The 12,255-nt window shown below is 56.3% G+C and overlaps 1 protein-coding gene across 5 annotated transcripts in view; it reads right to left on the bottom strand.

Annotated features, from left to right (window-relative positions):
- KMT2D (lysine methyltransferase 2D) overlaps positions 1-12,066 on the bottom strand; it is a 39,526-nt gene extending 27,460 nt beyond the window's left edge. For 3 of the 5 annotated variants that reach the window (XM_052641239.1, XM_052641243.1, XM_052641241.1), the window contains exons 1-14: positions 11,654-12,066; positions 7,390-7,475; positions 7,014-7,140; positions 6,608-6,831; positions 6,383-6,492; positions 6,088-6,250; positions 5,359-5,524; positions 5,152-5,266; positions 4,844-5,001; positions 4,502-4,647; positions 2,714-4,363; positions 1,522-2,627; positions 638-751; positions 183-293 (exon numbers count right to left, since the gene is read on the bottom strand). In XM_052641239.1, the coding sequence (XP_052497199.1) occupies positions 183-293; positions 638-751; positions 1,522-2,627; positions 2,714-4,363; positions 4,502-4,647; positions 4,844-5,001; positions 5,152-5,266; positions 5,359-5,524; positions 6,088-6,250; positions 6,383-6,492; positions 6,608-6,831; positions 7,014-7,140; positions 7,390-7,438 (4,239 nt within the window). In that variant the 5' untranslated portion in view covers positions 7,439-7,475; positions 11,654-12,066. The remainder of the gene's footprint in view (positions 1-182; positions 294-637; positions 752-1,521; positions 2,628-2,713; positions 4,364-4,501; positions 4,648-4,843; positions 5,002-5,151; positions 5,267-5,358; positions 5,525-6,087; positions 6,251-6,382; positions 6,493-6,607; positions 6,832-7,013; positions 7,141-7,389; positions 7,476-11,653) is intronic. The other 2 variants (XM_052641244.1, XM_052641240.1) reach the window with 2 other exon arrangements.
- Between the last annotated feature and the right edge of the window lie 189 nt (positions 12,067-12,255).

Genomic DNA, 12,255 nt, shown 5'->3' with positions numbered 1-12,255 from the left:
TCACTGCTACATTCCCAGCTCCCAGTTCAGTGTCAAGCTCATTTTCTAGTATTCCGAGAAGTAGGTCTCTGGTTTTCCTCATTTACCCTCCCACCAAAACACATATATCCAAATGCCATCCTGGCGTTCAGTCTGCCAGGTCTTACTGCTGAAGATGGGACTACTTGCGTCAAGTACGGTACCTGCATTAGCACAAATTTGTCTGTGTTGGAGAAGAGAACCACAGTATTTTGCATGGTATCATCATCATCGTCTTCTTCCTCCTTGCTGGGAGAGCTATCGATATCAGCAACCTTATAGGCAGAGAGTTGTGCAAAGTGAGGGAGCTAAATCTGCCCCGACTAAGCTGCTTTCCTCTTTGGTGTTGGGGGAAGGCGGCATAAACCCCCAGCTAAGATGAAGGCCAGGAACCAGGACTAAGAAGCAGAAGAACACCCCAGATCCCAAAATGGGCCTCAGCCCAACATCACATTTCAGAGAAGCCTGGGGGCCAAGAGGACAGGAGCACAGACATAGCTGGACAGGCCCTAGGCTAGCAGGCAGGCAGAGCGTGCAAGGGACTGGCAGGATTTAAAGGGTGTTTAATCTTGAAGGGGCCAGCCGAAGCATGTTTGGGGGATGGGAGGCCTCTCCTTACTACCAGAGTCTCAATGGAAGAAGTAGTTGATTTTAGCCGGGCCCGTCCTCTCCCACGTCCTCCATGTGCTCCTCCACGTGGCCGGCGTCTCCCTGGGAAACTACTGCTGCGACCCTGAGTGAAGGATAATAGGTAATTACAGGAGTAGAGGGCTAACAGGTGGGGTCCATAGGCTTAGAGGCAAGAGAAGAGACAAAGGGACAGAGTGTGGCAGGTAACAAAGTCCAAGCTTCCCAGTCAGGGCCAGGGAGGAAGCCCAAGCTCTAGAGTAGCAACAGGTAGGTAGCTCTGGTCCAAACCACTCCTGATCTTCCAAGAAAGAGGGGCCAACATGGTACTGTATAGTAAGAAAAAAGACTAGCTTGAGAGATCTGTTTCTAGTACCGATTCTATTGACTGAGTAACCAAGAACCTGGGCAATTTATTTTCCCTCTGCTACTGGTGCTCTCTTTAATAAAAGAACAAGATGAATTCAAGGATCTCTGAGAACCTGTTGGTGCTGCTGCTGCTAAGTCACTTCAGTCGTGTCCGACTCTGTGCGACCCCATAGACAGCAGCCCACCAGGCTCCCCTGTCCCTGAGATTCACCAGGCAAGAACACTGGAGTGGGTTGCCATCTCCTTCTTCAATGGATGAAAGTGAAAAGTGAAAGTGAAGTCGCTCGGTCGTGTCCGACTCTTAGCGACGCCATGGACTGCAGCCCACCAGGCTCCTCCGTCCATGGGATTTTCCAGGCAAGAGTACTGGAGTGGGTTGCCACTGCCTTCTCCCTCTGAGAACCCAGGATTCAGTATGTCAAGTGGGAAGGTATCAGTGAGTGACAGAACCGTACCTCTGACAGTGACGGGACATCAAACACATCTAGTGGCTGGATAGCCCCTCACCTGTTTGATGCGGGAACGAGCTGGGGAGCTGCGCCGCCTCCCCTTGTCCCCCTCGGCTTTGCCTCCTCCAATAGCTGTCCCAGCATCACACAATAGCGAGTCATCAGTCTCTGGCAGCGAGTCGGTACAGAGCCGCAGGGAGCCCTCATCTCGGGCTGGACTAACGTCTGTAGATACCCCCAACTCCATGGACAGGGAGCCACCCCCCTCAGGATCTGGAGAGCCCAGCAGGGGCTCTGAGCCAGGAAAACTGGCACTGGCATCGCCCTGGCTCAGATTGGAGATCTCATTAACGATGTCAGATTTGATGAGAGTAGGTGGGGTCGGGGCCACTGGTGCACGTGGATCCTCTTGCTCTTCACAGGGTGAGCCCTGCCCTGCCTGCTTGCATTCTGGGCCATAGACCTCCATAGGGGTCACAGGGGCCAGCTCCTCAGAGTCCAGGAGCACAGGGGAACACTTAAGTTCACTAGCCAAACTGCCAGGGGTCTGTCCAGCCTCTGGTTGTGAACCAGGAGTGTCAGTCCCATCCAGAGGGGCTGTATCTTCCCCCAGGCCACAGAAGTCATCCAGGGCTGGGGCAGGGCTGGGTGCAGGGCAGGAAAGGTTCCCCAGAGGAGACGGAAGAGGACTAGTAGGGCTGGGTTCCAAGGCTGGGCACTCAGGTTCTGGGGCTTTCTCAGTCTCCATCTTCTGTGGCTCAGCCTCTTCTGAGACCTCCACTGCCTTGTCCATGGGACTCAGCGGGAAAGGAACCGACAGTGGCAAGGCAGGAGAGCACTGGGAAGGAGGTGAGTTTGAGGGAGGCAGGGAATGCTGGAGGAGTGGGGAACAATGAGGGGGAAGGGGCTCCATCAGGATGGGAGAGGCCGGTCCCATGGGGGAGCCTGGGGATGGGGGGAGGATCATAGGGGGTACAGGCTCAGGGTCAGTGCAGTTAGCTTCCGGTGGAGGGCTGATAGGTGTCTCCAAGATGGGGGCAGCCAGTGGCGACTCAGGGTCACTGTCCCCTTTGGCATCAAAGGGGTACTCTAACTCTCCCAACGGAGACAGGGCTGGTGGGGCCACAGTTGTGATGATGGGTGAAAGTGGAGGAGGAAGAGGATCTGGAGGAAAAGAGAGGCTCTTAGATTAGATGTGCCATAAAGAGTTAAGACCGTCCCAGAGTAACAGAGTACTAAGTGCCCCTTACCTGGTGGCATCAGCTGAGGTGACAAAGATGGCTCCCCAGATGGGGACAACGGCAGCTCCTCAGGCAGAGGGGACAGAGGTGGTTCCCCAGGCTCAGACAGGGCCGGCTCTCCAAGCACAGGGGATAAGGGTGGCTCCCTGGGTGGGAGGAATAAGGGCAATTCCTCAGATGCAGGGCACAGGCCTGGCTCCTCAATGGGCTCCTCAGGTTGAGGGGACAGGTGCGGTTCCTCAGGCCGGGGGGACAGGCATGGCTCCTCAGGCCGAGGGGACAGGCGCGGTTCCTCAGGCCGAGGAGACAGGCGCGGTTCCTCAGGCCGAGGGGACAGGCGCGGTTCCTCAGGCCGGGGGGACAGGCGTGGTTCCTCAGGCTGGGGAGACAGGCGCGGTTCCTCAGGCTGGGGAGACAGGCGTAGTTCCTCGGATGCAAGGGACAGATGTGGCTCCTCAGGCATGAGGGACAGGTGCAGCTCCTGAGGCGCGGTGGACAGGCAGGGCTCCTGGGGTGCAGGGGACAGGCGCAGCTCCTTGGGCGCGGGGGACAGGCGTGGCTCCTCAGGCGCAGGGGACAGGTGTGGCTGTTGGGGCACGGGGGACAGGTGCAGCTGCTGGGGTGCAGGGGACAGGCGTGGCTCCTCGGGCGCAGGGGACAGGCACGGCTGCTGGGGTGCAGGGGACAGGTGTGGCTCCTCAGATGCGGGGGACAGGCACAGCTCCTGGGGTGCAGGGGACAGACGCGGCTCCTGGGGTGCAGGAGACAGGCGCGGTTTCTCAGGTTGAGGGGACAGGTGTGGCTCCTCAGGCCGGGGGCAGAGTCGCAGTTCCTCAGGCAGTGGCAACAGCGGTGACTCCTCCAGCGGCAGGGACACGAGCAAGTCCTCCGGAGGCGGGGAAGCAGGCGGGTCTTCAGGTGGCGGGGATGTAGGGGAGTCCTCAGGCGGAGGAGACAGGCGTGAAGCCTCAGGTGGAGGGGATGTGGGAGACTCCTCAGGTGGCGGTGACAGGGGAGACTCCTCAGGCGGGGGGGACAGGCGTGACACCTCAGGCGGGGGGGACATAGGCAAGTCTTCAGGTGGTGGGGACATGGGTGAGTCCTCAAGTGGTGGGGATAGGCGTGACGCCTCAGGTGGCGGAGAGAGAGGAGATTCCTCAGGTGGAGGGGACAGGGGCGACTCCTCAAACGGTGGGAACAGACAAGAGGCCTCAGGTGGCGGAGACATGGGTGACTCTTCAGGTGGCGGAGACATGGGTGACTCTTCCGGTGGTGGAGACAGGCGAGATGCTTCCGGTGGTGGGGAAGTAGGCAATTCTTCAGGGGGAGGGGACAGAGGAGACTCCTCCAGTGGTGGGGACAGGGGTGATGCTTCAGGTGGTGGGGGTAAGGGTGTATCAAGTGGGGGATGTGAGGGGGAGTCCTCTGGGCAAGAGAAGGGTGGTGACTCAGGTGGGGGAGACAGAGGAGACTCCTCAGGCGGTGGAGAGAGGGGTGAGTCCTCAGGCGGTGGGGACAGGCGCGATGCCTCAGGCGGCGGGGACGTGGGTGAGTCCTCAGGTGGTGGGGACAGGGGCGACTCCTCAGGTGGGGGCAGCAGTGGCATCTCCTCATTTAGGGGGGCCTCCAACTGGGGCTCAAGTTGGGCCCCTTCTCTCCCTGCAGACATAACACACTCTGCTCCTACCTAGCTCAGCTGCACCCCCACAGCAAGTACAGGATCAGGGCAAAGCAGAGATTGGCCCTTGCCACAGGATAGAAGGGGATTACTTTCAGGAACCCTCAAACCCTACTCACCTAGTGGTTTGGCTTCACATTGCAGGGGCCCCGGTTCCTTGGGTTGCATAGAGGTCACGTATCCACCCTTTGGCTGCCCTTGGCACGCAATGTACAGACTATTGGGCTCATCAGTGGGGGTAGCGCCAGGCTCTGGGGGTGAGAATCTGCAGAGGGCACGGGAAGCAGACTCGCATCACCTACTGGCCCCTCTAGAGCACACAGGGGTGAAGCATGGATGCTCTGGAATGTACTGCTCACCCAAGGGCCCTCCTCTCAAAGGCTGTTTGCTTGAACACAACCCCTGCCCATCTCAGTACCTCCCAGGTCCCCTCCCAACATCTGCCAATCCACACCACTTACCTGCTACAGACCGGAGGGTGCTGCTCAGCAAGAGAACTGACAGGCTGTCCTCCCGGGGCTTTGTGACAGCGGTGACAGAGCGAGTAGTTCTCAAACCACTCAGAGTTGGGATTCAGCTCAGCTGAGCCTGCCCCACAGGCCCGGCACACCCGGCATGCCTAGCAGAAGGGAACAAGCAAAATGGCCACCAGTCAGACAACAGAGACGCAAAGATGGGAGAAGAGCACAGTGCATGTCCCGACAGAGAAACCTGGGGCACTGCAGGAGGTGGAATTAGGGAGAGTAAGGCAGCACTGGGGCACACTCACCTTGCACTTCCAAGAGTGAGCAGGCAGTTCCTCCATTGGTGGTTTCAGGCAGAAGGTATGGTATCCTTTGTCACACGTCTCACAGACCAACATCTTAGAGTCATTCCCAGGTTTCCTGCGGGGGTACATCACAGGGTTCTCCCTGCCCTCCTTTTCAACCCTGACCTGTGCTTCACCTAAGGTTCCCTTCTGCCCTCCCACTTTTACCTGCAAGCTTGGCACACTTTGCATTCAGGGCACTGCCAGCCAGCACGCTTGCGGGCAGTCAGAGCAGTGTCCAGACAGGCCCCATGATAGTGATGCCCACAGCTGGTACAGAAGAACAGGTCACATAATTCCCCTGGCCCCTCACATACTGCACAGCGAGCCTCCTCTGCAGTAAGAAGGGAAGGATGACACAGGTCAGCTATGGATTCCTTATAGGACTTAGCACAGTGCTGTCTACCTAACTGGCGTTCCACAGACACAGAATGAACAGAGTTTCTGAGTGTCTGCCTGACACATGCCAGGCGCTCCTCTGGGCACTGCACTGCGTCGTGCGTGTATGCTCAGTCGTTTCAGTCGCACCCGACTCTGCGACCCCATGGACTGTAGCCTACAAAGCTCCTCTGTCCATGGGATTCTCCAGGCAAGGATATGGAGTGGGTTGCCATGCCCTCCTCCAGGGGATCTTTCCAACTAGGGATCGAACCCACATCTCTAACTTCTGCACTAGCAGGCAGGTTCTTTACCACTAGTGCCACCTGGAAAACCCAGGCACTACAGAGACCACAGTAAATGAGACAGGCAAAGCCACTGCACTCAGAGTCCAAGCCTGTTTTCATGGGGCAGACTGACAGCACGTAATTACAGATTTCAGAGCACTCTGCAGAGCATAAAAACCCCAGCAGCCGTGGACCCTCACGTGTCCCCTGTCCAAGCGGCAGGACTCCTCACCCAGATGTGCGGCCCCCTCACTGTGCTCTGGGCATAGCAGCTGCAGTGTTTTCATGGATAAGAAGGAACCGCTGGCAGTTGCACAGGGGAAGTGGTAAAGACGGGAACATCCAGGCGAGCGGCAAGGGATGGAGGCACCAAGTCTGGTGCAGTGGGAGCAGCGCTGCCGGAGTGGAAACAAAGCCTCAGCGCTGGCCAGCTCTCTCCAGAGCCACAGGCCAGGCACAGCTCTACCCCAGTATGCCCTCTGCCCACCCTGCCCTTTGCCTGTGCCATTCCCTGGCCCCCGCCACACCTGTGAGATCCCTGAGAAGATGGCCTTGTCCACACCACATAGTTCTGGGCCCTCCTGCCCCCATACGCCTGCCGACCACGCAGCGCACCAATGGTGAGCCCAGCAGGACCCTTTATAGGTAGAAAGAGGGAAAACAGTTAACAAGAACGTGACCCCTGGTTCAGGACCACCTGGCCCCTACTCCATTTCCTCCCCAAGTCAGCTACCCCACTTCCCTTCCCTTACCTCCAGGTTCTCCCAGGTGGGCAGGTGTCAGGCCCTCAGGGAAACCGATCTGTGATAGGTCCTCACTGGGCAGCGCTCCCTCATTGGGCCCTGGGTTCCCCCCAGGGGACACCACGGGACACCGGGGCCAGTCAAATGGCAACTCAAAGCGCCGTAGCTCCCGCTGCCCATGTAGACTGGGCTCTCCGCAGTTACAGAGAGCACAACGCCGCACCGGACCCCCGCTGTGAACACACAAGCATCAGCACCACGCCGGTCCTGCCCTAGGGCACCCTCAACAACCCAACGACTTGGCACACCTATGCTTCCTGAACACTCATTTCCTAAATCTTCCACTTTGAAAGCCCCAGATGCTCAAATCAAGTCTTCATACATCTTTATATCCTCATTTCCCCAAACTAGTTACCTGCAGTCCTGGGGAGGCTCCTGAAGCCGGGGACCCCCAGAACTGGGCACAGAGACCTCCCCAACATGTGGTTTGGGAAGGTCTGGCTCAGTGGCACCTGACTCCTCGGAGGCTGCAGGTCCATCAGCTGAATGAACAAAGAAGAAAGATGTATCAGCCATTATCCTCTGTTTAATACCAGCCCACTCATCAGACCCATGAGATTACCCAAAACCCTTGGTGGATAACAGTGATGGCATTTCAACTTCTGTCCCAAAGAACAAAGTCCTTCAATTATTACCTGTCTATCAGACAGACTTAGCTTCTGTCCCTGTGCTAGGACCAGAAATCTAAGATTTCCTGGGAAGAACAGAAACCCAGTGTTTGTCCTACCCACCTGCTGGTTCCGAATCTTTATCCTCACCAGGCGGCTTCGGGCTGTCCATCCCTCTCTCCGACTGGGCAGAGCCCTCTCGGGGAGACCTGTCAGAGCCAAGAGATATCTGTTTGTCTAGGAAGTCTTCTCACTAAACACTTTGCTCCAAATCCTAAGGAGAAGGCATCTAATGTTATCTAGAACCTATAGAAATCAGAGCAAAATCACACCTACAAACTCCTATACTAATGACAAGGAAAATCCTTCTCCCCAACCCTTGTCCCACGGTCTACTTCCCCTCCAATAAACACATATCCCCTTCTTCCACTCTGAATTCCCGGGGGATCCACTTCCCATCTCCTGCCTAAGAGTTCCCAGGACAACCAGAAGCACCCACAAGCTACATCTAGTACCCTTCTTTGCCTCACATCTGAGTTCTTGGCTGCTGGTAGGCCCTATCCCTTGGACTTTTCCCTCAGTTCTCAAGTCAGCTACCATCCTAGAGGTCTTTCAGCGCTAACCCAGGAGTAGTCATAAACCAAGAAGTCTGAGTTCAGCTGAAATCCCTCTACTGGAGACCAAATTTGGGGTCTTGCAAGATGTAGAACATGTTACTGGAACGAAAGCCCAGCTATGGATGGATCTCCCCCACCTCCACTGGTTTCAACCAGAATATTCCAATCATAACAGAAGAAACTCCCCATTTCCCACCTACTGCCCATCTAAATCTAGCTCAGTCCCACTCCCTGGCCCCTGCCCTGACTGAGCTCAAGTTCTCACCCAGCCTGAAGGCCTCAGGTCGTTGCCCTTAGCAACGCCAACTGCCCTTCCTCCTTAGATGTCCCTAGAAGTTAACAGAAGGGGCCTTAAGAGTTACTGAGCATGTGTAGCCAGGCCTGGTGCTAGGCATGCTGGGAGTTGTAGTCTCAGGAAGCACACAGCCACTTGGAGCTGTTCTAAACAGGGGCAGGACACAGCAAAGCAGCTTCCTTCCTCTTCCGTCAGGCAGGGTTTCCACACACACTATGGGGGTGGGGGGTAACGGTCCCCTCTTCTAAGATATGCCTGCCTATCCCAGAGCCAAATGAAATACATGAAGTTATACCTAAGAAGGTCAAGATCCACACCTTTTGGCATATTTTCTTAAATCTCAGAGGAAACTAATAAACAGTACAAAAAAGAGAGAAGTAAAGAATTACAGAGCTGAGGAAGAGGAAAGGGGTCCTATAGAAGAAGGAAGAAAGGGACAGGTGCCAACAGCTCTTAGTGGGAAGGGTAGGGGCTTAAGCAGAGAAACTACAGAAAGTATTATTTTCCCATAGCAGGTGGAGTAGGTTACAGAACTCTAAATGAAAGTTTGAGAATTTTCTGTCTCCCCTTTTCCACTCCTCTTATTTAACCAGAAGGACCACACCAACCTTTGTAATGACAAGCCTCTCTCCCCACACCAAATACCCCAGTCAGCTACTTGGGGTTGAGTGCATGGGGCAGATGAGACTGGGGGAATCCTCAAAGATGCCCAGGATCCATAAATCAATTACCTAAGAACCACACTATCAGTGCTCTTTCCCTGAGTTAATACTTCATTTCCAGAGACTGGCAATGGGCCTCATGGGACATGCCACAGGAAGGGAAATTTTTACTCTTTTCCCTTTACACTATTAAATTCTACTGGGAAAGTGAAGTATCACCTGATACCTGCTACCTTTACTCCCAGATCATCTCTTTCCCAAACCTGTCACTCACATAATCACACCTAAAAGGAAAGCAGGGTGGCCATCTAGCCAGCCCAGAGAAAAGATGCTCTGGCACTTCAAGGGCCCCCCAGAAGCCACCTATGTGAAGTAGGGGTTGGAGGTCAGGGCACCAGCTAGGCTCCCCTTCCTATTCAGCCATTCAAGGCCTGACCACACCCAGAAGGCTTCAAAGTTTCTTAAACTTGTGTAACTTTTGTGGTACCTTACCACTAAATACCCCCAAGAGCTTCCAACTGTTGTGCTCTCAAAGTTGAGGCTAAAGGAGTCACAAACAGCAAGAAATCAAAAGCAACAGTGATAGCGCAGTGGGTGGGAGGACTGCCTCACACAAGGCCAGAGGGACAAATTCCTCTGCCCTCCCCCAAGCGCAGCCCTCTCAAGCTGGTAACGCGGGCACTGCCTGGGGAGGTGCAGAAACCACCTTCATCCAGCTTTGGGAAACAGTACCAACATCCTCCAAAGCTGCCGCCTCATTTATGGCATCATGGAAGATGAGAGATAAGCCAAGGGTTGAGTGTCCTCCAAGCTGGACCAGAGAATCCAGAGGCTCTTCTAAGGAGCCCCATTTCCCTACCCGGCAGTCCAGCACCTGCCCTCCCAATGCTGAGTGTGAGTTGTCAGGCCCCTGAACAGATCTAAACAAATAAAAACCACAGGTTCCCCTGTCCCAGCATTCACAGCCAGAAACACACATATACACCAAGGGTTTTTCCCTGGATCTAAACTGGGCTAAGGCCTGGCCAGGCTTCCTCAAGGGAACTAGGGATCCTAGAGAAACACAGATCTAGGGAGTGAAACCATGGTGGGTCCATTTGACCCCAGGCTGAAGAGGCCCAGGACAGCAAGGAAGAAGGCAGGGATTCATCTCAACCCACTCTACTCCCTGCCTCCTTCCCAGACCAAAAGCTTTAGCTCCATTATGCCAGCCAAAGGGGAAATGGAGGCTTGGAGAGGTGAAAGGCTGAAGCAGGCCCTTGAGTGAACAGCTCTTCTGTAGGACTCAGGACTTCCTGGTTCCCAGCTTGAGAATCAAACCACACCTCTCCCCACCCCCATTTTGGGCTGGCCCTCCAGGGAAGAACCCAAATGGCAACAGGGGCTCTGGAGACCCTCCGAACTATCCCTGGGTCATCCTAGGGTCAGCTACAGCCAAAAAGGAGTGGTGTCTCTTAAGGAAGTTCTTTAGGGACAGACAGCCGGAGAGGCCCTCCACAGGAGGCAGGGGCAGACAGCATGGGTGACAGCTAGCCTCATTTCAGCACCCCTGTGCCACCTCTCACCTCAGGATTACCACCCCAAAAACCTTTCAAGGGCAAACCCCTATTCTGTCCTTTCCGAGACCAGGCTCAAAGTGGCCGAGCCTCTGTATGTTGGAGGGGACAGAATGAGGGAGCAAAATACAGCAGCCAAATCCTGGCTGGGCAGCATGACAGCTGTGAGAGGGGCTGTCCCAGCCCAGAGTCCAGAGGCTCATGCTGCACCCTTCATGCAATCACACACACTCCCCTTCTCCCCAACACCTCCTGCCAGGGCTGAAAACACTGGCTTCAGAGACATGCTCCTATCAGGTCATTTCTCCTCCAAAGAGGTACAGGCCACCCTATTCTGCAAGGCTGGGACTGGATCACAGGACTAGTTAACATTCCCTGACTGAAAAAGGTTGGCGAGGTCTGGGAGGGGCCCTGCTGGACTGGCCAGAGACTTATGGGCAACCAGGCCCGGAGAAAGCGGGAGACAAAAGCCATTTTTTGCAGCCCACATTCACAGGGAGCAAATCTCAACAGCCTCCTCTATAATCCCCTAGAGATTATGTCCATCCCAAGAGGAGGGAAGGCAAAGCAGGCTAAGACAGCACTAGGCCTCGTTGGGGTCACTTTGCCAGGCAGGGGTAGTTTAAAGTTGACCAGCAAGGCCAGAGCTGCCCCCGGCCCCGCCTCCTTCTTGCCCCAGCCACCTCCTTCATCACAATAGTCAGTTTCCACACACTCTGCTCCATGCACAGTGAAATAAGGCCTAGTGCAGGAATCAGGATTCCTTGAGTCTCCCAGAGACTGCTCTCGGCGTCCGGATGAGCAAGAACAACCTTAAAGTCCAACCTGGCGCTAAGTCTGGCCTGGCAGTGGCACCCTACCCCCGCTCCCAAGTTGTTCTATTCCCAAGGCCCACAAGGAACCCTGAAGGAGAAGCAGCTGACTGGGATTGGTGCTGGCATCAGGGCTTGGGTCCTAGTTTAGTAGAGCTCCCCCCAACACAAAAATAAACAGGCAGAGAGACTTTCTGGCCAGGTTCCCAAACTCCCGTGGTTCCCTGAACCCCCCAGTCTTTAAAGAGGCACACCCCAGGACACCAGGCCTCGGTTCTCCTCTGGCGACTGGCTCAGGTTCCCTTGACAGACCCTGCCAAAGGAACCCTCCTCAGCTCTGGCACCCCTTTCTCCAACCTACAGGCCAGCTCGGGCCAAGATAGTCCATCTGGCTATGCCCCCAGTCCAACCCTTTCTGGGCCCTGGCCGGGCGGACTTCACTCACCTCTTCACAGGGCGATCCAGAAATCCTCATCCGAGAACATGGCCAGAGCCCGGGCCGCTCCCCGACCTCCAACCGCCAGAGCGATCACAGCCGCCCCCCGCACGGGGGGGCTTAAGGGGGCCAAGAACGGTAAATCCAGGTCGGAGTGGCCACCCTCCCCCCCTCAAAAAAAGCAAGAAGCCGAAGAAGGGTTCTCTGCCTCGGGTTCCAGCAGTTTAGGTTTCCATGGACAGCCCCAGGGCGGCGAATCCCGAGCGGACACAAAGAGAGCACCGGTGGCTTTGATCTTGGGCGAGCAGGCTCCGCATCCGCGTCGCCGGGCGGCCTCTCAGTCCTAGGGCCGGGCCAGCGCCCCGGCCGCCCGCGCCGGGCTCGGGCGGAACGTCGAGGCTCTCCAGATGGAACGTCGAGGCGCCTCCCCAGCAGCCCGGAAGGAATGCCGCGCCGCCGCGCCGGGCCCGGATGGAACGTGAGACCCTCGCAGGAGCGCCGAGCCCCTCTCCCCCTCGGGCCGGCGCCCCGGGGCCGCGCGAGCTACGGCGACACGGAGCCGGCGGGGCCGCGGGGCTGAACCTGACACACACCCAGTGCTGGGCTCCTCG

Source organism: Budorcas taxicolor, chromosome 5, assembly GCF_023091745.1.
Source record: "Budorcas taxicolor isolate Tak-1 chromosome 5, Takin1.1, whole genome shotgun sequence".
NCBI lineage: Eukaryota > Metazoa > Chordata > Mammalia > Artiodactyla > Bovidae > Budorcas > Budorcas taxicolor.
This window is presented reverse-complemented; position numbering and strand designations above follow the sequence as displayed.